Below are 26883 nucleotides of genomic sequence, written 5' to 3' on the forward strand. Positions count from 1 at the left end.
CCACACTTTGCTTGTGTGTATTGTTTTAATTTGGGGAGTGGGGTTTAGCTTGGATATTTTAGGGTTTTTTAAACAATAAGAATATAAAAAACATCTACTGTTGAACCTGATCAATCAACATTCTAATGAAGTTACTTCAATCTCAGTCTTAAATGAAGTTTGGTTTTTTTTTTTTAATTTTCTTTATGGATATAAATAAAAGCTTTGACTGTGAATTCCACTCTTCTTGAATATACAGCTTTTCAGGCCTTGTTCATTCTAATGTAGTGAAGTTCTGCTTCCTGTGTTCCTGCCAGGGAGGAAGATGATGTTAACAGAGGTGTGGATGTGTGTGTGTGTGTGTGTGTGTGTTTACACCTGCTGCACTTTGGATAATTCAGTGGTGGGTACTGAAAGTTCAGCACTTTAGTAGAGGCAGGATTGGTTTTGAGATTTTATTGGGTGTTTAAAAATATTGAAGTACTTTTAAAAAAAGGTATAAACCATGAAGTGTCTTGTAGTGAGGTGCAAAGACTAAACCAAACAAACATAGCAATGCAGAACCTTGTAAAAACATGCAAGGGTGCTGCTTAAAAGTCACTTCAGATTTTTAGTGTCATTTTAATGTTTTCCTCTCATCACTAAGGGGAGCCATGCTTGGGGTGTTTAGCATCTAGTTCTGATCAGCATTGCTGAGAAAAATCTTATACCTTCTGAAGTTTCATTTTACTGCATTTTCTTGTGCTGCCAGTCAAAATGAGGAGCTGTCAAGAAAAATGTAGTAAGGAAGCAAAGGGAAATTGCACATGAAAGGGAGACAAGCCATAGAAGTCTACCAGTTTTGAATTCTGATTGCAAATAAAAAATCCTGCAGCAATGCTTCTGGCAGGTACCTCAGGTTTGAAGCACTTTGCTTTTGAAACTCTGTGTTGCTTTGCTTCATTAGAAGTTGTAAGCTGTTTTGAATAGATTTTTTAATCTTTAACTCTTCTGAGGAAGGTTTCTGAAGCATGTTGCCTTACTGCTGGAGTATGAAAAGGCTTCTTTGGCAGCAGTGTGGAAAATTATTCTTCTAGATTTCACTTGTCATTAAATCACATGAGGCAGTGTCACCAAGTTGTCCCAGGTAATGTAGGTGGAGAAGGGAACTGAATATGGACCTGGACCTTCACCTTTGGTTGGTCTGTCTTTGGCTAGTTAATTCTGCTCTCCTTCTGGTGTTCAGACACAGCAAATGGAAGTCTGTCTCCCTTTGCCTTTCATTCTTGTTTCATCCTCCAACTTCAGTCTTTCATTGATGTTTCACTGTTTTCTGGAAACCTTTATCCCTGGGGTTTATATCACAGCCATTGAGCTGGACATACAGCATCTTACACTGTTGCAAAGCACTTTTTGAGGAAAACACTGCTTGTGTCTTAAACAGTAAAATAAGAGGCCTGAGAGCTGATTGCAGGGACAAAAAGCACCCATTGAACACATCTGTGCTGGGCAGCACTGGGTCTTGTCAGGTCTCTGAGCCTGGGGCTGTACCTCTGTCTGAGGAATGGCAGTGGTTACAGGTAGCCACCAGACTGGTGGTTTGGTAACACCAGGAGTGCACATTCAACAGCCCTGGATTGTGGGCTGAGGTTTTTGAGGGTTCAGTAAGTAACTTGCTGTCCCATTTTCCATGCTGTCCATTGGGGACTTTCCTCCCTTGTAGTTCTTGACTGGGGCAGCACTGTGCCAGGGAGGCTGAGAAGGAATAACCAGAGTGAATGAGCAGTGATCCAATGGCTGAACTGGTCCCTCAGTCCTGTTTTATTTTCCTGTAGAGATGTAGCCAGTGCTGGATTTGGTTGTTGTTACTTCATGGGTTTGTTTGCCACCCACATGTTCTGTTTTCTTCCACACCAGGATGGTGAGGAGCATGTTTTTTTGAGGATTTTTTTTGGTTTGAGGAGGAAAGTTGATCTTTCTTCCCCAAGTGCTCTTGAGTTAAAGGAAGGATAAACACTACCTGTCAAAATTTGCAATCAGTGCAGTTCAGACCCTTTATTCCATGATTTAGAAAGCATATAATTTGCCTTAAAAGCACAAATTTTTCTTGGCTTCACAGGTTTCTCTTGAGTTGCCAGGAGGCCAGAACTGAGTGGGATTTGAGGTGCAGACTTTGAGACTGTAGTTGTGAAGAGAAACCTCTTCTGTTTGGGTTCCCCAGATCCCAGAGAGCTGGGGATGTTTCTGTTGGGAGGCATTGTCTGTGTTGTGCTCATGAAAACCAAAGGCTTCCAACTCTGCTGAAGTTCCCCAACTCATCCTGTTGAATTGATTCCCATGTGTTGCTCATGTTCTGTTTGTCTTCTCCATCCTAAAATAGAACCTTGAGCTAAACTTTGAGCATGTTTTACAGTGAGGGTGGGGAGACATTGTAAGGGGCTGCTCAGGGTAGCTGTGGCTGTCCCTGCCTTGGAAAAGTTCAAGGTCAGATTTGATTGGGCTTTTGAGCAACCTAATGTAGTGGGAGATGTCTCTGCACATGGAATGGGGTTGGACTTTAAGGTCCCATCAAATCCAAACCATTCTGTGACCATTGTATGATAAATGGTTCTGTTTCCCAGTAGAGTGTTGCCTGATTATTGCCACCACACCTCAGCACAAAAGGGATGATTTTCTTGCAAGTATTAAATGAAAACTCTTGCTTTACAGGGACTGATCATCTCACTGATATACCAAATATCATTCATTTCATGAACCACTGAAGGTCTTGAGCTCTCTAAGTTTCCTTAAGGAATGTGGTTTAAAAAGAACCAGGAGAACTAAAAAAAAATATATGTCAAGAGATGAACTTTCTTCAGGTTGTGGTTGATTTTTCCTTAAGAGTCTGCAGTAGCAACTTAAGACCAGAAAAGAGCAGTATCAGAGTACACAGTCATCTTTTTCCATCTTTTGGAGAGCTGCTCAATCATTTGGGATAGTTTGCTGAATTTGGAGCTTCTTGTGACAATTTATGAAGTCTGTCTTGTTACCCATTATTCTGATGCTTTTCTGATGCCCTTCTATAAGTGATCTGTCTTTCCTATGTCCCTTTCATGCTTCTGTCAAAATCTGCAGCAAAAGTAGCTTGGCAGGCCTACTCCTGTCCTTGTTAATGGATGCATTTTAAATCACTTTGCTTTAGCCAAGTGTATGAATGATTTCATGAGAGGCACATCTGAAGACTTCAGCTTCTGATCCCATCTGTGCCTTAGTCACATTCCAGTTCCTTTATTGCCTGCAGGACTGTGGGCTCTCAGGGTCTGAGTCTGAGCTTCTGCCATTGGAACAAATGTAAATTTTACTTGTTTACAAAATGTATGAGGACAAAACACCTACTTTAGGCTTTGTGATTAATGGGAGAAAAATTTTGGAGGTTAGAACTCTGAATTGGTAAAAAAATTATTTTTCTAAGTGGTATGGTTTAATAGCTTCAGGGAAAAATAACCAACACTTCAGTAATACAGTTATTTACCTGTGTGGCAAGGATTTGTTGTATCTCAAAGGTGAGAGGAGACTTCTGTTTTTCCTATAAGAGTTCTCTTTTTTTTTTTTTTCCTTCCTTATTTATGTCTTTACAATCATTTACTTTCATGTCAAATGTTGTCTGAAGCAAGACAGGTGTGGTGTGTGTATGTTCCCCCAGGAACTAGGGTTAAGGATTCTAAAGTTCACAAAGTGTGTTCTTGATATTTATGAGAGGTAATACCCTGCTTTTCTGCTGTATATCTTTCTTTAAACTAAGTGTCTTTTTGGATGCCTGTTTGCTTTTAGAGTAGAATCAGACCTGCATGAAATGCTGCATAGTGGAGATTCCAGTCTCCCTTTTGAAAGCAAGACTGCTCCTGACAAGGTGGTTGCATCTTTGCCTGTTGTAGTGTAGCTGAAAACAAGCAGTATAGTTTTTGTTTTGTTTTTTCTTTTTTGGACAGCAAGAAGATCCCAGCTTTTCTCACCTGGGAAGTACAGAAAAGAGTTTGAAATTGGGGGTTTCTAATCTGGGCTGCCCTGCAGCTGTGCATGAGCTCTGCTGCACAGAGGAGTTGGTCTAATGCTAGAGTTTACCTTCCTACTACAAGATCTATGGGTGCTTTTGTGCTGAGGTAGGGAGAGGGAATAGAACCCCTTAGGGCTGCCTTGTCTTGCTTTCTTCTCATTTTACACTGTCAGGCTCTTTCCAGAGCTCTTTTTACATGTTAAAATTTGATGTGAGGCTTTTCTTAAAATGATAAAACTGGCTACCTGGCACTCAGGTAACTCTAGTTGCAAAAAACCCCCAAACCAAACAAAAATGTACACAAAAAACAAATCAAACAAGAAAAAAGACCCAAACAAACAGCAAAAAACCCCAAACCAAGCCTGCCAAACCACCTCTTTATCCTTCCCCTATGACGAAGTATTTTTATAGACAGATGTTTAATCACTGAAGAGATCATTGCCTTCTGCTGATAACATCCTTCACACCATCGGGGCTCCTTAATTAGAAACTCTTTGTGTAGCACACTGCACGTTGGATGCAGTGTGGGTAAGTCAGCATTTAAACATTTGCACAATTAGCCTGTGTTTTATGGATTTGAGTGTGACCATGCTGTGGCTACCACTCTGTTGTCATTAGGACCTAAGAAGCCCTCGTATTTTCCCATGCTGTTCCTTAAAGCATCAGGGGAAGGTCAGGGATTTCAGATCTCTTTAGGCTTGGCCCCGAGGCTTCTACAAATGAAGCAAAAGGTTGTAGGGCACACAAAGCTTATTTTTGTACCTCTTTGGATGTTGTGTTTCAGTCTCTGGGTGGTGCAAAGTACAATGAAATCTTCACTTTTGCTGTCAGTGAAAAAAGTGATCTTGTATTTAACAAGCTGATGTGTATGACCTTTCTGCTGTCTTTGTGAAGCTGAGTGACTTGTGGTGAGAGCAGCTTTGCATGGTCTTACCTTTGTGCTTGCTTGCCTAATTCCAGCAAGAGAGTTTTCAGTGACTCTGATCTATTAAAGTTCTCATTCCAGGTCTTCATGACCAAGAACATGATTTATTTGTAGAACAAGAGCCGTGAGTTCTTCTTTTTCCTTCCGCAGGACAAGCAGGAGGACTTAAAGAAGACTATTTTGGAGGGCATAGAGCCGGGCAAGCATCAGGTGAGGTTGGCCTTTGATGCTTGTAAGCTGCAGCCTCAGGATACATGCTAAGGACAAGCATGGCTTTTAAGGCATCTAAATTTCTTCAGAAATACAAAGTCTGACTGTACAGGCTGGACATACCATCTCTGTCCTGCATTTTCTCTTTTGCTGTTTTTAAAAAGCAGTATCTTGCCCTTCATGAAGAGCAGCCCTCAGGGGATCTCTCAGCACAAGCAGCTGTGTTAAACCTGGTAGTACTTGTTTGCCTTCCTGTACTCTCTTCCCCATCAGATACTTCCTTTAAACTAGAGGGCCAGTTGAGTTTTTAGGGGCCTCTTACTGCCTATCTCAGGAGGTTACGTGGAACCATTAGGTTGGTGACTGCTCAGGTACTGCATCTCTTGATAGCTGTTCAGTCTTGAAAATCAAGTGGCATGCTGTTAAGAACTGTTGGGCTCTTGCATTCAAAGCTTTGTTTAAATGGTTTTACTTAGAATAACAGTTAATAGCTGGTCTTAGAATTGCCTGTAATAGAGAACTCAAAATCAAGAATAAACAAGTATCAGTGATTGCTGTAAGATGCTTATGATGGTGCTTCTTTTGCTCTACTCTTTGAAGTATGAATTTGTCTGAAAAGATAATTGTTACTGACTATTCTCATCTCCTTGTGTCCTAGTGGATAATGTAAGGTGCAGATAATGTAAATTCTTAGTTGATTTGGACAATGCTGTCCCTTTTCTTCCTATCTGGTACACAAACCTACAGAAATTCTTTGTGAACACTCTATTCAAGCAGAATTAGCAGGAGGGCAGATCTCTCAAGTGTTTAGACAATGCTTTTCTAGTCAAAGCTAATACAGATGTTCTCCTTTATACTTCTTTCTGATAATACTAATTGCAGTATTTCTCAGGATTTGAGCAGGGAAGAGAGATGGGATACTGTGGTGAGTCCTACAGTGCAGATAGTTGGGGAAATTCTCTTTGGAGAGTATTCCTCACTAGTTTTTGTTCTTAGAAAATAAGCATTTGCTTATACTTCATATTATTACTACACAAAAGCAGCACATTGGAAAGCTGATGGGGGATGCTCTTGCAGTTTTCATGTTCTTGCTTATGATTTTGATTACTACAGTTAAAAAAAAACCAAAATAAAACCCAAAACAAAATTATTTGAAATTTTTATAGTCATTCTATGTAAGAGAAAGGATGTGAATAGACAAACTGTGCTGGCTCAGCTTCTTATTTTGCTTTTAGATTTTTTTTCCCTTCAAGCTTGAGTTGATGCTATCTGCTAGCCTTTATTAGGCCTAAAGAGAGTGTGCAGGTCATAGAATTAATTTAGTCTTGACAATGGGCATTTCTATCTTCCAATGTGAAAAATACCATCAGAATGCAATAAATTCTGAAGATCTGCAGCAGGTGGACACACAAATGGTTTAGTTTGACTGAAGTGATGATGTGTATGGTACTGCAAGTATTTGAAGTGTATAATAGTATATTTGAAGGGTATAATGGGATCAAATCCTTCCTGCTTGATGAAGTGACAGTTGGTTAATCTGAGCAGAATAACTGCATTGCATTTAAATGAGGAAACCTCCTGACATCCACGTTGAAGACTTCAACAGTGACAATGTCTGTTAGGAATAGAGAGCTCTGCAAATAATGGTATCTTACTGCTAGTTATCTGAAATGCTTTATCTGAGTTCTATAAAGCATGGCTTTTCACTATTCTGAATAATATAGCTAAGATGACCTACAATAAATTCTGTTGCTGCATCAGTGGGGGGGTAAGGAATGTGTATTAAATTGTTTGGGCAGTATTGTTCTGGTTCACTCAGTGAGTGAAGTGGTGTTCAGTTGTTCTTTGCATCCATAGCTGCTTTGTGAGTGATTTGCCAGCAGTACCAGGGGTTTACTGTTCATAAGGCAAACAGCAGCATCTGGCTTTTTATGCTCTGCTGGCAGTGGCTGAGGAATCAGAAACTGTTCCAAATACCAGAGTAAGCATCAGAGCTCAAGGGCATCCTGCCAGTTCTTGCACATCACAGCACCACATACTTAACGTGTCTTGCTAATATTTCTGACACACAGATAATTCAAAAGCATACATATATTTACAAACAGCTAAGCAGTTGTTTGCCCAGGAAGTGGGATATACTTATTAAAAACCAAAAAAAATAAAAGAAGAGGTGAATTCAGTAGTGAGTCTGCCAGGATTCCTATCTGCTTGTGGGCACTACTACCTAGTAACCAAAGAAAAGGGAGCACTGATGTAGAGTTGTAGTGTTCAGTGTTGAAGCAGTGAGTGCAGTGATACAAAACACTGTACAAAGGGAAGGCACAGGAGCAGAATGTTTCCACTCTTCTCAAAGTGCATAGGAGAGGGGTAGTGTAACCCCTGTTACACTAAAGGATTGGTTTATATTTTCTGCTTGGGATAAGTCAAGAGAAGAAGATCCAGTCAAGAGAATTGTCCTTCAAGTGTACAAACAGGGAGCTAACTTAAGGTGCAGCTTGCAAGCAAAGCAAGCCATGTGTCAAAGGGACATATGAGAGTGTTCAGGAATGCTGAAACCATTGGAATTGACTTGTTTGGTCCAATCTATTCTTGTCCTTTTATATTTGTAAATAGCAGTATTAGCACTTTGAGTACTAAATGTTCACTTTCACTGTCAGACATACAGTTCCAGGACTAAATAGTGAATTTAGAGCTTGGCTTCCCAGATATTCAATTTAAAAAAACCCCACAGTTTTATTGTATTATAGCACTGAATATTCAGAGTTCAAATACAAACACTTCCAGAAGCTGTTTTCTCCCTCTGTTGCTGTGGGAGGGTTGATATGTGTTACTCAGCATTCTTTGTGGTATTGATCATGTCTATCTAGCAGACAAATTTTCTAGTTCTGAACTTAGCTAATGCACTTGTGTCCAACCACAGATTTCCAATATTCAGATATTTTTAACATTAGAAAATTGTTCTTGCTCCTTCCTGTTTTGTTGCTTTGTGTCATCCTTTTGTCTTCTTTCTGCTTTATTCTCCAGTCTTCTTATTCAGAGACTTTTTGTGACCTGTGGTGATTTGCCTCATTTTTATTGCCAATCCTCTTCAGTTTGTTTTCAAAATGTTGTCTGCACTTCAGGCATTTCTGCAATTTTAAGTCTGGCATGCAGCATGTGGCAGCTCCCAGAACTGTTGCATATCAGTTTGTAGTTATTTGTATAATTCCTGATGGTGGGTGGTATTTGTGATAAATCATTATCCCTTTTTGAGGAAGAAGCAAGATGTTACTGTTCTCAAGTATGCCCTTGAACACTAAAATAAAAAGCAGTAGGAAAACCTCTTTGTGTGATAATAGTGTGGATGTGGTCTTAATGCTTTCTGACAGTGTGATTCAGTATTTAGCATAACAAGAAAATCAATTCTGCTCAGTTCCTGTTTATTAAATCAGCATAGATGGCTCTACTACTGAGACCCGAAATTCTGGTCCCATCATGAGCTGATGCAAATGCTGAAACAAATGTATGATTTTTCCCATTTATTTCTTCTTTACAACAGGAGCATGAGTCCGAGGGTGGGAGAACCCCACTAATGAAGGCTGCACGAGCTGGTCACTTATGCACTGTGCAATTCCTTATTAGCAAAGGTAAAATACTGCTTTAAATAACCAATTAAAAAAACCTTAAAATGCCATTTCACAACTCTGTGTATTTGTGATCCTTCTTCAAAATTATTCTGATTATTTGTGTATGAGCATTTTTCAAACCATTAAGTTTTTTAAAATTTCATGTACTTGATGACACAATGAATACTTTGCTAGTTACTCTCCTACTTCTTGTATAGGTTCATAAGTAGATTTGAAGTACAGCAGATATTTTTGGTTTCTTAAAAGCACTTCCTACTTCAGAAAAAACACAAAGTGCTGACTGACTGACACAGTAAATATTGCACCATGCAGTGTTACTTTCAAGTGCATAGAATGAAAATGTAAAAATTGTGACTGTTTCCTCTCTCTAACCACTTACAGGCGCAGTTACTCTCATTACTGCCTTGTCTTTACAAATTAGGACAAAGATGTGCAGAAGCCACATCCAGTTATTCAAAATTCAGTGTCTGTTTTTACCCTAGAATTGTGTGTGAGTTAGGAAGAATAGCAAAGTCTATCTCCATTCCAGAAAATACTGTATTTGTTGCTACTGCCTTTTAAAAGTAGTTTCCAGGTGTTTAATTCTGAGATCTTTTCCTAGGTGCCAACGTGAACAGGGCTACAGCTAATAATGACCACACGGTGGTGTCCCTGGCGTGTGCAGGAGGCCACCTGGCAGTGGTTGAGCTGCTTCTGGCTCACGGGGCAGATCCTACTCATCGGCTCAAGGTATTCCCTTCTAACCAGGGATTTCTCACAGCTACTGAAAGAACTAAGTGGCTGATTTAGTGGTAAATGTGTAATTTGAAATTCATATCTTGCGTGCTCTGCTGGGCAGCAAAATTAATCTGGGTGTTTTTATTTCCAACATCTCATTTCAGGATGGCTCAACAATGCTCATCGAAGCTGCCAAAGGAGGACATACAAATGTTGTTTCTTACTTGCTGGATTACCCAAACAATGTTTTGTCAGTTCCTGCAGCAGACTTGTCTCAGCTCACACCTCCATCTCAGGATCAGTCTCAGGTAAGGCGTAAGAAATTCTTTTAAAATATCACCATGAATGTTTTTCAAAGAAGTATTTGCTTAGTAGTTAACTTCTGATGTGGACATAGAGTGGAAACAATTGAAAAAAAATCTACACATTTGAAAAAAAATGGATAGTGAGAAAGTGTCCTGAAGGGTTCAGGAGCTTTGTTCCTTTTTCTGCTCCTTCGGTGGGGGAGTCCAAACCCAAAAAGAATATTTTCTAGTTGTGTTTGCTCACCGTTTTGTTTCAACTATTCTAAACCCTTGTGACAGCACCCCTCTAGTGTTTTTGTAATAGATTGTCTAAATTGAGAGTTCTTCAATCTGGAGAGGTAGCTTTCCAGTGGAGTTAGTTGGTTAAAAGCCTGAAGATATAAACAGTTTTCCAGGCTACAGAGCCTGGGATTTTGTGAAGAGATAACACAGTTTGCCATATAATCCACAGTAAAATAGCACGGGACACAGAGGCAGCATAGTAGTGCACACAGTTTGGGAGGAGTGGAATGGAGGCCTGCTGCTCAAATTCATCTTTGTATTCATGCTTTAAGGTCTAGGCCATTCAAAAGGTGTTTTTTTTATCTGAGTGTATGTCTGTGGCTTTGTTTTAAGGTTCCACGTGTACCAGTGCATACACTTGCTATGGTTGTACCTCCCCAGGAACCTGACAGAACCCCTCAAGAGAACTCCCCACCTCTCTTGGGAGTGGTGAAAGGTTAGTATGTAGCCACTTGGAGAATATATGCAATTTGGGAACTGATAGGCTGGGGGCAATTTTATTAGAGCTTATGCATAGTGTAGTCCACTTCATCAGTTCTTCAACACCTCTACTGAAATAGGACTTAAAAGATTTGATGCAGTGCATAGTTTTTGCACATCTTCCTGTATTTTACAGTATAGTAAAACTAGTTATGCTAATTTTATTATGCTTTTTCTAATTCATTAGAATTGTGCTTACTCTAATTTCTTTGAAGGAAATTATTGTAGTAACTGCCATAGTGCAGTCTGATAAACACATTAATAAACTTTAGGTGTGGTGTTAACTTTAGGGTGTTCTGCATTGATTATCTAGAATAATTGCAACTATTATCCAATGATCTTAATACAGCAACCTTTTTCTGTTTCTGCAGTAGCAATGCAAACCTGTTGTAAAATGCCAATGCATGTCTCTTTATGTGAGAATTTTTCTTGTATTAGTAACAGGAGTCTTGCAAGTAATCAGAACATCAGGGATTTTGCTTTGAACATGGCTGAACTGACTGATGGAAATGCTTTGCAGTCACTTGAAGGCAAATTTAGTAATTTGTTTCCAGCCACAGTTACTCTGGTACAAAATCTGCTAAGTCAGCTTAGAAGCAGGAGCAGATTGTCAGGGGAAAGTTACAAACTGCAGCTCCTACTGATTCAGTTTTAGACAGGGATATGAAACACCCAAAGCTCTATTACCTAGCTTTACTTAATTCTTATTAATTATTATTTACTTTATTTAATACTTTATTCTGGAAGTGTTCAGTGCTTCCTAAAACTAACAAAAAAACCCAGGGACACAAATGATAAAAAGAAAAAAATTGTGTACCTCATGGTGCTCAAGTGTGCAGGTGTAACTGTCTCCATGCATCTATACCATGTGTGTGGCTTCTCAACTGCAGTTACTGTGTTGTTTTCCTAGGATGTGCAACACTTGATATTATGGATTTTATAAAAATGTGTACCAGGCAACTGAGTAGAATATGCAATTTCAAATAAAACAGGAAAAAAGCTATATACCAGCACATGTGCACTTGCCATTAAACAGGGAGTGGTACTGCAAAGTGGGTTAGTGTTCTGGAAGTACATTTTGTGATGCATGGGAATCAATGAGAGATTGAATTGATACTGAGCCAGAAGACTAAGTTTATAAGCTTAAAGTCTCATAATCAAGTTGTGAAAAGATGATTGTAATTTAAGAAATAGCTCTTTAAAAACAAACAAACAAAAAAAAAAAAAAGCCCCAAACTTATTTCAGATGCCAGCAGAGACTTTAGGCATGTTTTAGCAATGCTGTGTTGTTGTAACTGGCACAGGGCGATGTAGTTGTTCTGTTTCAGGACATGCCTCTTGTGTAGCAGTGAAACCAATCTGTCCTGTTTTGAAAGAGATGTAGCAGTCCCTAAAGTGGGCTGGTGAAGTATCCTTAAAAACTGTGTGCAAAGCTCTTTTGTGTCTCAGATATTTAGGGGAAAAATGGTATTTTTGTGATGAACACTATGTGATCATTGTATTGAGCCCACCCTGCTACTTTAACTGTGATAGCATTAGTATTTTTTGCTGAACTTCATTTCTTAACTTGTTATGCACCCATGGCTGTAATATCCCAAGCTTTTCTCCTTAGACTTCTTGGGACACAAGGGGCAAAAGAGTCTTTACATCCACTAAAGATGTATTAATTGTTTCCAGGGGTAGGGAAAGCAGTGAAAGCAGTCTGAAGTTCTGTGACAAAATTGTTTGTCTTGGTGAAGGAAAATTTCTTTGATTCACAGTTAGAAGTAGCCCCAGGAGGTTTCTGTATAAACCCCTAATTACTTAAAGGAAGAAGAGGGGCACTTGGCCTTCTTAACCTTAGAGCAGGCTGGTGTTTAAGAACCTCTGTTAGGTTTGCAAGAAAAGCAATAGCAACTACTTGTTTCCTGAAGAGTTCTTGTTGAGTGTAAAACTAGCACATTTGGATGCTACTGTTAAAGTTGAAATATTGTGTGGGGTTTTTCAAGAGGAATTTATGGTTTAATTTTAAAATACATTAATATTGTTTAGTAAAATAAGAAGGTGTGTGGAATAACTTCCATTTGAGTAATTATTTTGGCAAAGGATTTAATATCAATGTTTAGCAAGTGAAAATAGAACCATTTTGGAGCTTACAGTGACTCAGATAAGGGTGAAATGCAAAAGATGATCTGAAGGAGCTCAATAAAATTCTGGTGAAGAAGGGAAAATACTTCATGGGACTGAACAGACCTCAACTCTTTGTATGCATAGGAGGGATTGTTTCTAGTGCACTACATTTAACTTGATTATTGTGCCCATATAAAAGTGAAATCCCAGTGAAGGTTTGTTCTTTGTGCTTTCATAAAGAAGGGCAAGACCATTTGGTACTTGCTCTTGCTCCTGCAGCAGGGTCAGGATTGCTCAGCAGCCAGCAGGGATTTTGATGCAGCAGCACAACACAATTCTTGGGGCTCAAAACCCCAAATGTGCTATTCCTGCAGGACCACAGAGGATAGGGTGTAAAGTTCAGTGGCTGTGGGACAGCCCTAGGTGCTCCTGCATCTTTTTCCCTGGGGCTAGGGGGGTCTTGTTGCTGAAATGGTGGAAAGGAATGCTGCTTGGTTTCTGCAGGAGATCAGCTGGGGTAGTGGTGTTGCCTTTGATCATCTTCTCTACTTTATAAATGCAAGGTAATGTTTAAGAGGAGCAAGAGGTGAAGCTCCCAGTGGTCCTGCCCAAGTCTTTTGCAGAGCATTCCTGGTGAGTGCTCTGGCTTGAACCCATGACATGTTTTTAGAACATTATTGAAAAACAATGTGCTAGTGCAGCAAAAGGGTGCTCAGGAAGTCTTGGGGAAGCAGCAGGATTGCTTTCTCACTTGAAATACCTTAAATATGGAAGGAGTTTTTAAACACGTCAAAATTTGAAGTAGATTGTTTTGGGAGGCTGCAGTAGCAGTTATTTTTTTTTTTTAAGTTTTTCTCCAGATCTGTTTTACTTCAAAGTTGATGTGAAAGTGTGCTTATAAATGAACTAATTTGCCTGAGCTGAGTGCTTAAAACCTATCCACATGCTGTTATTGGACTTCTCCACTCTTGTTTTTAAATGAGCAGTAACTTGCTGTGTTTCTCATTTGGGGTACGTGGTTTTTTAGACTTCCACAAGACCTAATAAACCTACATTATTTACATGAAAGCTGCCCACATCTGCCTTTGATCTGTGGGAAGGAGACCAAAGTTCCCTTAGAGTAGGATTTTTGGAATCTGTAAGCTTTTTAAGTAACACCTTCAGTATATGTTATCCCCTGTATCTAGCAGGGGATAGATGGCTTGAAGAAAGGAATAAAACCAAACATCATGTAGCTTTAATAGCTACAAATTCAATAAATATTTTCTACTCCAGTATTTCACTTCTTTGTCTAATACTGAGTCATATACTGGCAGAGATCTCATTGTGTGATTTAATTAAAACAGGGGCTAGGTTAACAGTATAACTAAAATTTGTTTTCCTTATTGAGGTGAAGGCATTAAATCAAATACAATTCTGGTTTATGGTGGGTGTTGTGGTTTGTTTTCATTTGTTGTTTCTAAGTTCTGATCACCTATCAGGATGACATTGTGATTCATACAGATTTATGTACTAAGTGTTGGTTCCAGCAGAGGAGATACATTTTGATGCACAGATGTATGTCACACAGTTGACTTTTTCCTTCTATGATTTTTTTTTTATGCTGGAAAAATCTTTTGGAATTTAAGTGTTTGGGTTTTTTTCTTTCCATTTAACAGCTCCAGAAATTAAGGAGCTATCAAGTTTCAGAATTTCTTTAGATAAGAAGTATAATTTAACTCTTTCAGGTGGTGGCCAAGATGAAGACCACTAAGCTGAAATGCAGTTTTGTTTACAGGAACTTCCTGAGGAATATAATGGATTGGAAAACCAAACCTTTGGTCTTTTTGATTTTCTGAAAAGACCTTAAAAATAAAGTAGGGATTTTTCTTAATCCTTTATTGCTTGCTCTAAAATACAACAAATGTCAAATGTCAGTCCTTCCTAATTCATCAGTTAGTGCTTTAAGGGCAAGACATGAACTGTGCTTCATTTATGTAAGAAAATTTTTATCTACTTCATGTTTCTCAGACTTCTCCTTGGAATAAATATCTCAGTGCTCAGCCTTGCAGAGGACAACACAAGTACCTGTCTGTGCTGCTGTGGTGTCACTACAGGGCTGTGTCTTGGGTGTTAGGAAATGCAGACTCTATTTCTAATAGAAATATCATTGGAGTCAATAGGATAGCTCTAGGTTATGGACCAGTAGCATCTTATCTGTGCTGCTCTGCTCATTGTGAAAGAGCACATAAATTACTTTTTTGGCAGAAGTCATCCTTTGGATTAGAAGTCAGGGCTAGAAGAACAAGTTCCTTGAGAATCTTAAGCACTCAGGATGAAATATAGTAGCAGTTTCTTTTGTAGGAAGCAATGATTTTTAAGGAAATTTAAATCAGGAAACTGTAACTTCTGAGGAGAGCCACCTGTGAGCTATACGTCTGAAGTTTATTTTACCAAACTATTGTTTGTATTGTGTAGGGCCTTTAAACAATACTTGCAGCCAGAAGTCATTAAAAAACTGGTAATGGTGTCTGCCCTCCTTCCATGTAACTGGGTGCTGAAGAGAGCAGCAGTGGGGCTTGGGGATGCTCATTGGGCTGAGCTGACTGTGGCAGCTGAGATACTCAAGGAATTACCTACAGTGTACAGAAGAAATACAGGAGATTTCCACAGGAAACATTTACCTCTCTTCCTGCAGAAAATAAGAACTCAGAAATGGGTGAGAAGCTGTGTTTGTGCAGAATAGGTCTAATCCTGAGTTGTGTATTGGTCAAAAACTGAAGACGTGAGCTCTGCAGGAGTGGTGGTGAAGGCTGAGTTCTTATGTTGGGGATCAGATCCTGTAGGAATATGTGATAAGAGATAATAAATAAGAGAGTGATTATTAATGAATAAGAGCAGCTGGTGACACTCTTCACAAAATATGTTGGGAAAGGGTATTTTCCTTACTCTGCAGCTTTCCTGGTGTGCCTACAGTCACTCTGGGCTTTCTGTTAACCAAACAATTCTTTATCCTCTGCTCATGATTACCTGAGGCAGGTGATGTTTGTGCAGCAACATCTGGATTTCATTGATCCTCAGTCTCCATATTAAAGAAGTCTTCTGAAAGTGACCAAAGCAGTTGCTTTAGAGGCTAGATTGACTTTGTTAATATTGGTGTAGAAAACAGATGCTCCACCAAAAAGATAAATGAACAAAGTATTAAAATTAAAACCAAAAGTGGAAGTAATTATGATCTAGCCTATGGTTGGATTTTTAAGTCTTAACTGCATTTATGTATTTGAAAAGTGAAAGTAAAAAGTAATGTCCTATTCATAACTTTTTACTAAAATGGGGACAGTATTTTTCAGCATAAACAAGATTTGGATAAAAGAGAAAACTGCTACTTTAAAATACTTCCAGTTATTAAATAGTATGCTATTATATTACAAATCTTACATATTCAAAGCTGCCAGCAGTGTTTTCTCCACCACTGGTTTGAACTGGCTGTTCAGGTGTGCATTTAAGATTCAGCAGATCTTTCTTGATACCCCTCATCCTCTTCCAGTATCCCAAAGATTACAGGTACCAATTATTTTCTGGCATGGAAAGGGTGATCTGAAACATGGAAAGTGGCCCTGCTAACTAATCAGAAGTTGATCAAATTAAATCTATTAACTCTTCTGGAACTCTAAAGCCCTTAGCTGGTTTTCCAACACCTATCTTCAGAAACTTTCCCAACTTCACATGGACATTCCTGATGGGAGCTGCTGCCCCTCAGACCAGCCTTGACTCCCCCTCTCAGTACCAGGCTGTCCTTCTGCTCTTTACTTTCTCTTGTGCTTGTAGTAAAGTTTTCCTGGTTTCTCTCTTAGTTGAGAGGGACAATATTGGTACTTTATTTGAGGGCTCTTTGAACTGCAGCTTTGCTTTCCAACAGAGTGACAGAAGCTGTCCTGAGCTGCCAGGTTGTGGGAATGCTTTGGGTTAGGATAGAAATGGTAACTTTAGCATTAGGACATTAAACTGAGCAGTGCAAATGGTTCCCATCTCAGATCTTAAAGGCAGGGTTGATTTGCTGTTAGACTACTACAATATTTCTGTTCTCCTTCAGCAATGAAGCAAGCTTAGGTTCAAAAGAACCCTACTGACTTTTATTAGTTACTAACAAAGATATAAACAAGCATTTTGGAAATCTTTTGGTGAGTGCAAATATATATTTTCAAGAATGGTGTGCAAACCTTATAGTTTAAGTCACACATTTTTTCAAATGGAACGATAACTATATAAATCCTAAGTGCACTACAGAGCCAAATAGCCAGCAGCTTCTAGCAGCCTTGAGCTCAATATCCACCAGCCAGCGCAAGGCAAAATGTTGCTAAATTGCAGTCAGATTCCTTATTGGCTTCTAAGAAAGTGTCTTGGCACTCATGGTTCAGAGATAAAGTAGCTGAAGTGGTTGGGATTCAGCTGGAACTGCTGCTGTGTCCAAGGCAGCTGTGTGAAGCTTATTTATTACAGGGTGTCTGCAATGGTTGGGCTGTTTCCTGGGATTATTAAGCTTTTTGTTGTTTCCCTTAATTTAGACATGTTTTGCTTTCACTCCAGAGAGTCTGGTGAAGGTCTTCAGCACTGAGTTGGTTCAGTTCTGTTTTGATATTTGTTCTTTCCTTTATAAGAAAATTCTCACATTTGTTTGCTTTTTTCAAATAGTTCCTCCAGAAAAGTTTGATTCTAGAGTGAGGCATATGTGACACTTGTTTTGACAGCTGTGCAAAATAAAGCCACTTGTCAATGAGTATTTTAATGAAGGAAGGCCCAGAGAGAAATAAATCAGTGTTTTAAGAAACTTAATCCTTCCAGATTTAGTGACTGGTCTGGGACTTAGTTCTTGCATCCAGATTTTCATTTAACTTTGTGATGTTTAAGTAACTTTACAAGGCATGGCCCAAACTGTATGCAATTTTAATGCTTAATTTAATGATTATTTCATGAGTATGCTTTGCAGATATTTAAGTTTTCTTTTTTTTTTTCTTCCTTTAAAAAAAAAAAAAGAAGCTATGTATATCACTGTTTGGGTATAGCAAATCACTGCTATAAAATTGAAAAGAATTTGATTGGGCTAAGACCTTCCACTTTTTAAATTAAAGATTCTTACACTGAGGTCATAATTAAAATTTCAGCACTTAATAGTTTCCTATTGGCAAGATCTGAGTGGAGATTTCACAGTTATGGCTTTTGGCAAAGGGTTGGTTGAAGGCAGTGAGCAGAGAGGTGCTCCAGTGGCTTGGTGTACCTTGCTAGATTCATGTGAAGATTATTTTTTAAGTCTTAGAAGCAAGGAGAACTGTTAATTTGTTACTTGAGAGTGGGAGGCAAGCAAGCTGTTAATGGTATTTCAGGACTCTTAAAAAGGTGCTAAAGCCTCAAAATCTATTTGTATACATGATGTCTGTGCTGGCAGGATTCAGGTTGTAATGTAAAGGTGGAATGCTATGGTTTCTGGAGAAATACTTGCTGAAAGTACTGATCTTACTGCAGAATTGTCTTCTCTCAAATACAGACTGTTTGTTGTAACCTTGCTGTTGGAAGTTGTGGTCTGGAAAATAGTCTGAGTTTAACTGCTCTGAACACAGAACAACTTTGGGAACTCAGTAAATTATTTAACTTGCCTTGCTGTTCTTGCTGATTTCAGTTCCCAGATGCATTGTTATGTGTGTCAGAAACCATAAAGGTTCTTTAATCCTTAAGATGAAAATAGGTGTGTTCAAAGGGATATTAGGATCAATGTTGAAAATTCCATCTATATGCTTTGTCCTTTCTTGTCTTAACATGCAGTGTAGGTTTACCTTTCTGTGGTTTGACAGATGTGCAGTGTTAGTTGTAAAGATCTTTTTTCTTTTGTGTTTTTTTCTTTTTTTTCTTTATTTTTCTTTATTTTTTTTTTGGTGGGTGAGAGGGGAGGTTTGGGGTATCTTCAGCATGGCATTTTTTCAAACATTTTTCATGTGCTTAGGTGCATCCAAGCAGAAGTCAAGTTCCCTGCAGGTAGCAGATAAGGACCTACTGCCACCTTTTCACCCATACCAGCCTTTGGAATGCATAGTAGAAGAGACTGAAGGCAAGCTGAATGAACTTGGACAGAGAATTAGTGCTATTGAAAAAGCACAACTTAAATCATTGGAATTAATTCAAGGTGAACCTTTAAATAAAGATAAGATTGAAGAACTTAAAAAGAACAGAGAAGAACAAGTACAGAAGAAGAAGAAAATATTGAAGGAGCTGCAGAAGGTGGAAAGGCAGTTGCAGATGAAAACCCAGCAGCAGTTTACCAAAGAATATTTGGAGACCAAAGGTCAGACAGACACACCATTTCCCCTCCAGCAGCAGTTGCCACTTCCAGGGGTCTTCCCAGAAGTGGAGGCCGATAAGGGTTTGCCAGAGGATAACTTTTCAGGGTTATCTCAGGCTGATACAATCTTGTCTAAAGATGAGGAGCAACAACAGTCTCCACCACCTGCTGAACAAATAGAGTTTGTCCCCATCCAGCCTTTGCCAGCACCGCAATGTAATTTTTCTGGTAATTTAGGTTATAATGGGACAGAGTCTCTTGAACTTCAGAAAGCATTAGGGAATCAGCAGAATGTAGGAGAGCAGCAGCAGATTGCTGGGCAGGGGCTCTTAGTTCAAGAACCAGACGGATTAATGGTTGCCACTCCAGCACAGACGCTTACCGACACTCTTGATGACCTAATAGCAGGTGGGTTAAGAAATATACCTATTTTTGCTTTAATTTGTGTGCTCAGTTTCCCTCTCTCTCCTTCCCTCCAAAACCATCTTGGGGCTTTCTAGTTTGGGAATACTTGCTTAAGAATAAAGTTCCTGATTAGTGCTTTTAATCCTAACAGTGACTTCCGATTCTAACACAAGACTTTTAAATATCTTTTTTTCAAAGTGTAAAACTTTTCCTGTGCTGGAGACTTGCTTCAGCCCCTGTGGCCTCATCTTTTTCTGTGTTTCTTTAAAAAGCTTTATCATGAGTGATTAGTAGTGCTCATTAGGAAACATGAAAGCATGACAGTTTTATATCTTCTGTAGAATTTTTGACTTTCTTCAGTGTAGTAGCCATCTCTAGAAAAGCCAAATTTTTGCCAGTTTTATGGGCAAATGTGTCCTCCTTGCTACCCGAGGTGTTGCTAAAGTTTAAACACAACTTGGAATCTGCACAACTGCTGAGTTCTGGAGTGGCTTGTTAATTCAGAATACCTTCTAAACCTTGGTGGTTGGACAAGGAATATCTGCTTGATAGATATTACACATGTTATGTCCTGTTACCTGGATGAAAGGCAAAAATCCAGACACCCTTCCAGTTGTTGAGAAGGGTGTGAAGAGGAATACAAGTTCCCACACAGTGGCTTGTGTGAGTCCCCTTGTGGAGAAAGAATTGTCCTGTTGGTTGACTTCATTGCATGGATTTGACTAGGACTGATGTTTGCTCCTGGAGGTATGTAGGATATAGATAGTGTTATTTGGTCTGTAGGTTTGTTTTGGGTTTTTTTTAACTCAGTGTTTTTAACTTCCCTTTGCACCTCGTGTCTGTCCCTCAGCCCTTATTTTCCCATCTCTTTTCTCCCTCCCCATAGTCCTGCCCTTGTCCTCTTAAATTCATGTGAAGGGTGTAGAAATGTGCAGTGAGAGCTTTTGTTGGGCATTCCTGTGAGTTTTGAGAATGGTGCTTGCATTGAGCTCATGCAAGTTGAGACTGCCTGACTTTGCAGCCTCCCATGTACCAGCTCCCTTCAGCTTTACACTGTCAATCAAAGAAATCCTCTTGTATTCTAAAGAATCAGTCTTAGTTCCCCCTGTTCTGGGGGGGACACTGACATGCCTCCCTCCCCTACTCTACGGTGCTCTTCAGAGTATTCAGCTAGCATTAAAAAAGCAGTTGGATTATTCTTTATTTGTTATGCAAGATACAGTGCTGGAGTGAGGAGAAAAAAAAAGGAATGGTTAAATGCAAGAGAATCAGCAAGGGGTTGGTTTTTCAAGTAGCTGGTGTTGCTGGCAGCTCAACACACCTAGCACAAGGGTAGGTAGTATTTATGTTTTCATGCTTAGCAGCTGTGTGTTCCATCCAAAATACTCAGTGTACCCAAATGAAGAACTGCCCCAGCTGAGCAGGAGAACTGTGGCATTAGAAAAACTTTATCTTAAAAATAATGTTAACAACCTCGAATAGACAGTGGTTGCTTCATTTCCTGAAGCTGCTTCTTGGTTGGGCTTTAAAGAATTAAAAGACATTTTTGCTAAGAGTTTTGCTCATTTCGAAAATTGACTCAAATAGTTCACTCTTCTATTACTATTAGAAACTATTTTCACAGAAATGTGAAAACTTTAGCTGTCCAGTTCCAGAAGTCCCTTCAAAAATGCATTGATTTTGCTTTATTGAAATGTATTTTCTTCTGAAATTCCTAGGTTTGTTTTATTTCCCTCCTGCCAAAAGATTGTTGGGAGAGAATTAGATTATTTTGCTCACTTCTAAAATCTAGACTGCGAGGAAAAATAAAAATAATTAAAAAGTGACTCTATGTAAATTATAGTCTTGCTATATCTCAAAGTTATGTGCATTTAAAAAAACTGATGCATAACTCTGCTCATATTCCCAATTCTTTGATCCATATTTAAAACACACTTGAGCTTTTGCCACAAACTTGTCTATTACTCCTTAATTTTGTAAAGAAATTTAGACTGGTAGAAACTGCTATGAGAACAGATTTTTAGATGCATGGGAGAGATGCCAGGTAAAATGATTCAGAGGGTTGTGTGTGGTGCATGGGAGCTCTGTCATCCCATCTCCAAACATCTCCTGTGATCTCAGTACCAGTGGTGGAGCTGCAGTAATGGCTGTGAGTGACTGTGGGTTTAGAAGAGTTATGCACTTTTTCATTCCTTATGAGTATTCCAGGTTGTATCAGGTCTACTTCAGAAAAAGGAATTTTTAATCAGCCTTCTTGCCCTCTCACTCTCATCAGTGGTGATGTAAGAGGCACATTTTTCAAAGCCTCTGTTGAGACTACTCTTAAGGGAGACCTTGCATTTCTACAAAGCCTTTATTTTGCTGACTAACTAAATTGTGATAACATACAAAAACAAAGTATTTACCTTGCTGGTCTGATGACATCATTTATTGGCTGCTATGTGTTGAGATGGTTGATACCAAACTGAGAAGAGCTCCAAGTTTCTTTGGCAGGCAGTCCCTGGAAGACATGTACCTGGGTGCCCTCTGTCACAAAGCCATGCAGGACTAACTGAGTAACCTTTGTAAGATCAGGTGAAACCTAAAAAGCAGCTCTTCCCACTCCACAATGTTTAGGTTGTAGTGGAGTTTGGTTAGATGTGCTGAAGTAAAAATGTTGCAGCTAATCTTATCTTCAAAGGTGTGACTTCTTGCAGTAAAAACTTCAATAATGTTTTCAGATGAGATGTGGACATGGTGCAATTTAGAGTGGGAAAGCAAGGTGGGGTTTTTCATCACACCTTCCAATAGAAGAGAACATTTTGGATCTTTTTTTACCTGATACACATTTGGTTTTTTGAGGCATCTTGTTTTGCGTATTTGGAGTTTTCTTTCAGTTCACATTATGCATTTAACAGATTTCTTATTTGTCAGTGTCTGAATAGAAGCTTTTTTGCTGTTTTAGGGTGCTCTAGATGAGGAAGTCTCTTTGTTGCTAGGTTTTGTCTCTACTTGGAGTATTTTCACTCCTGTTTCTTCTACTCTGCTGGTATTTTTAGTCAGGAAGTGGTATGTCTGGGCTTCTCTCTGACTCCTCCTGTGAACTCCCATTTGTAATGATTTAGGTGACATCTGAGTTGCTGTATTTAGAATTGCTCTTTGGAGTAAAACTGGTTACTAGGCTAATTTGTAGTGAGAAATGGTGATTCATAAAACAAAATGTAGTTAACAGTGTGCAAAAACCTCTGCGTAGTAACCTGATACTGAGAAGCTGCATGGACAGGCTGGATACTGCATGAGCATGAAAAGGGTTGGGTTTTTTGTCCTGAAAATCTCAGTTCCCTTAAGGAAAGCAGTACTGAAATCCAAGTCCAATCTTCATGCACATCCATGCTCACAGCATGACAAGGGGCAGGGGAGATGCTACAGCTGCAGTCTTCTCCAGAGCTGCTTGCTCCAGGTTCTGCCAGTGCCTTCCAAGTTGTACTTGGATGAATATCCAAGTTCTTGCTTCTTTTTGTTTTACTCGTGTGATGTTTTTCCACAACTTTTGAAAGCAGTCATTCATGTCTTTGGAGACCTGTCTCTTGACTTCACACTGATACAAAGAAGGTCCCTCTGGAAAGTTTCAATCCCTTCTTAAAATGTGGGGAACCTGGATTTTGTAACATGTAGAATATTTTTATTAAAGAATACAGGTTGTTTGAATAGTGAAGACTTCCTTAGTTTGCCTGGGGGCAGTGTCAGACTGATGAAGACATCCCTGAGGGCACAGCTAGACTCCTCCTGGTAGATGGAGGCAGAGTTGTCCCTTTGTTGTGTCCCATCAGTAGGATGGCCCCATCTCCCTGGGTGGGATTTGCAGGAACAGTGGCTGTCCCACCTCCCATGATCAAGGATGGTGATCCAGAAGTGGACTTGGGGAAATCTGAGTTGACTCCAATTTCATACAAATATATGCAAAGGAATTTGGAACCATTGTTGCAAGGTCATCTTTGAGGTTGTGTTTATTAGGCTGAGCTAAATCAGCCCCATGAAACTGAAGGGAGAAGTTCTCAGATGTACTCAGCTCCCCAGAGCATGAATTACATTGATGCTGCATTGGGAAAACAGAAAATTACACACTAAGATACCCTGCAGTTTGGTTAGCTCAGTAGTTCTAAGAGGGAATGATTAATAAATGGGTGTTGTGGGACTGGCTCTTGTTAGATTATATTTTATACAAGAGGTTGTGATATCAGTACAGGGTTTGTCTGCATTTCCACTGCCTTGGGTGTTCTCTCTCACACTTGACATGGTTGTTACAGTGCATGTGCACACTCATGTTTCAAGCACATAAGGAAAAGCTAAAGTAGTCAAGAAATACTTGGACGTTTTCAGTCCTGGTTGTGAAATGCAGAGTTTGTGGAAGCTGTAGCAGCAACACTGAATATGTTACATTAAGGACCCTTAAACTGGCTCAGGTGGAGCCAGGTGGTCCCTCTGTGAACCCGTTTTGTATGCACAGCATACAGACGTGGGTGTAGATAAACCTGTAGCTGAAAGAGTGTTGGGTCAGTGTCTTTCCTGAGGAAGGACCAGTTTGATTTACTGGAAATTCTTAACAGAGCAGTTTGGTGTCTTTTATTTTGGAAGGAATAATCTTTAGAAAGCCAGTAGCTATCCTGCATTTCAGTGCACTGAGCAAGCCAACATCTGTAATGCCTTAATTAGTGCTCATCTGCTGCTCTAAGTGGTAATCCCTGGGAAGCAGATGAAGCGTGGGAGCTTTGATATTTGAAACTTCTAACAAACCTGGATTGAATGTGGAAGTTGTAATGTGTGAACTCTGAATTCAGCTACAGTATTTTGTTGCTTCAATGTGGTAGCCAAAGGTTAGTGGTGGTTTTTTCCTATGTGCTTTACTTAAAAAATTAACTTGAAGACTGGCACCTCCCAAATTTCAGTGACAAACCCTTCTTCCATGTTTGGAGAGCAGCCAGGCAGAAAGGGACCTGGGAGTCTGCATTGACAAGAAACTGAACATGAGCCAGCAGTGTGCCCAGGTGGCCAAGAAGGCCAATGGCATCCTGGCCTGTATCAGAAACAGCGTCACCAGCAGGACCAAGGAGGTGATTCCGCCCCTGTACTCAGCCCTGGTGAGGCCACACCTCGAGTACTGTGTCCAGTTCTGGGCCCCTCAGTTTAAGAAGGATGTAGAGGTCCTGGAACAGGTCCAAAGGAGGGCAACCAGGCTGGTGAAGGGACTCGAGCACAGGCCCTATGAGGAGAGGCTGAGAGAGCTGGGGCTGTTCAGCCTGAAGAAGAGGAGGCTCAGGGGAGACCTCATTGCTGTCTACAACTACCTGAAAGGAGACTGTAGCGAGGTGGGAACTGGACTCTTTTCACAGACGACCTTCAACAAGACAAGAGGACACAGTCTTAAGTTGTGCCAGGGGAGGTTTAGGTTAGATATTAGAAAGAATTTCTTCACGGAGAGGGTGATTAGGCTATGGAATGGACTGCCCGGTGAGGTGGTAGATTCTCCATCCCTGGAGATATTTAAAGAGAGCCTGGATGTGGCACTCAGTGCCATGGTCTAGCAACTGCTCCGGTGGGTTAAGGGTTGGACTTGATGATCTCTGAGGTCCCTTCCAACCCGGCTAATTCTATGATTCTATGATTCTATGTTACCAGAACCCAATGCGAGGGACCCATCTGCACTTGCTTCAGTCTGTGTTCCCTTTGTTGTGCACATGTAATCCTATAAACTGAATTATTTTTCTCAGTGGTCATGTTAACAATTTTTCTAAGCCTTTTCTGTCTGCAGTATTTTCCCATGAGTAATTGCTGGTGTGTACTTTGTCAAGGGAATCAGGAAGGTTGATCTGGGGGAAAGTTTGAAAAGATTCCCTATTAGTCATACTCAGGTTTGAGTTCATCCTTTATCTTCCCATATTGCTTGAACAAAAGCAAAATGATGCTGCTTATTTCTTACTTGCAGTTGCTAGGGGGTTTCATCAGCTGCTTGTTTCAAGCAATGCTACAAAGTACATTAAGTTTAGGAATAGTTAGAGCTGACCAGGTGTTCCATCAGATGAGGCTGCACAGGACAGAAATTTGGCAATCCAGCAATGACAATACCTGCCAAATCTGGCTGCTAAATTAGCATGGTTTACTCTGGATAAAGTGCACTTGTAACTGGTGGGTGGGTTTGTTGGTCCTTCCAGGTAATCTCAGCTGAGCCTTAGGTTCACTTGAGCTCCCTTTGGCCTCCCATTTTGTTATAAAGGCAGGCAGAGATCTTGGCCCCAGGATACATGTATGTATATATTGATATACACATAGAAATTTATTTATATATATGCAGGGATATTTCTCTGCTTGTTGTGGTAATGCTTCATTTAAAAGTAGTTGAATAAAATCTGATTCTCAGTTATCTTTTTTATTATTATAGTTTTTAAAAAGGAAGATAAAGTTGCATTCCTTGTTATCCCTGAGCTATGCTAAATCTTCAGGATGAAATCTTTTCCAGACTGTGGATCAGAGTAAATTTTAGGCAGTGCAGACAATTCTCAGCTCTCTTGTTTTGGTTGACTGCCCCCTCCTGTCTGCTTCTCTTCCCCTACTCCTGGGTTGTTTTAACTCTAAAACACAATTCATCGTGTAGGTTGCTGTCAGTCATCTTGCTTTGAAAACCTTCTCTGGGGACTAGGTGTGCACTAACATTTACCTCAAAAACCTCAAAATTCCAGGAGTCTGTGTTTCTGAGCATTTAAATTGTGTTCTGGTGATAAATCAGTTGCCTGCTTAGACTGAGTTTAAGGCTGAACTCTAACACTCAAGGTTACAATTTGAACAGGATAACTAATAATCTTAATTCAGATTTGTAACACATAAAGACTAATTTTTGAAAATATTTTCTAACTTAAGGCAGTTTGGTGATGATACTTGCACTGTTTAGCTGCCAGAAAGCATTTTGTGCAAGACACCAACCCAGTTCTTTTTAGTCACACTTACTCTGCTCCCCCCCTCGCCCCCCATTCCTGTTTTGACATTAGCCCATTGCAGTCTGATGGGACTGAGTATTTTTCATATGAAACGTGGCATTCCTAGGAGTGGGTCAGTGATGTGGTGTTACTTTTCAGCTGTCAATAGCAGAGTGCCCAGTGGCTCCACCAGCACCTCGCACACTACCGAGTCCCCTACTCCTGAGCCGTGTTCCCAGCCCCCGAGCAGCGTTCCCGCCCAGTCCCTGCTCCCCATGTACCCTTCAGTTGACATCGATGCACATGTGAGTACTTGCACTTGGTTTTGAGTGGGTTTGCTTTCTGATAAAGGAAAAGAATATGAATCTAGTATTCTAGTATTGTATAAATGTTAACCTTCCCTTAAAGTATTTTTAATTTCTGAATTTTCGCCTCTTTTTCTTCTCAACTGTGAAGACTGAAAGTAACCATGACACTGCTCTGACCCTGGCGTGTGCGGGAGGCCATGAAGAACTTGTATCTGTGCTGATAGCACGTGGTGCCAGCATTGAACACAGAGACAAGAAGGGTAAGCTG

General features: G+C 39.8%; 1 protein-coding gene across 12 annotated transcripts in view; it reads left to right on the forward strand.

The window, feature by feature from the left end:
- Positions 1-26883, forward strand: part of LOC103534782 (ankyrin repeat and KH domain-containing protein 1) — a 118055-nt gene that overhangs the window by 58806 nt on the left and 32366 nt on the right. For 7 of the 12 annotated variants that reach the window (XM_030459449.1, XM_030459450.1, XM_030459443.1 and 4 more), the window contains exons 11-17: positions 8665-8752; positions 9354-9481; positions 9634-9777; positions 10390-10492; positions 18620-19363; positions 26467-26612; positions 26764-26875. In XM_030459449.1, coding sequence (XP_030315309.1) covers positions 8665-8752; positions 9354-9481; positions 9634-9777; positions 10390-10492; positions 18620-19363; positions 26467-26612; positions 26764-26875 — 1465 coding nt within the window. Of the gene's footprint in view, positions 1-5066; positions 5127-8664; positions 8753-9353; positions 9482-9633; positions 9778-10389; positions 10493-18619; positions 19364-26466; positions 26613-26763; positions 26876-26883 lie in introns of all 12 variants that reach the window. The other 5 variants (XM_030459438.1, XM_030459441.1, XM_030459440.1 and 2 more) reach the window with 1 other exon arrangement.

The sequence above is a fragment of the Calypte anna genome, chromosome 13, assembly GCF_003957555.1.
Source record: "Calypte anna isolate BGI_N300 chromosome 13, bCalAnn1_v1.p, whole genome shotgun sequence".
Classification (NCBI taxonomy): Eukaryota; Metazoa; Chordata; class Aves; order Apodiformes; family Trochilidae; genus Calypte; species Calypte anna.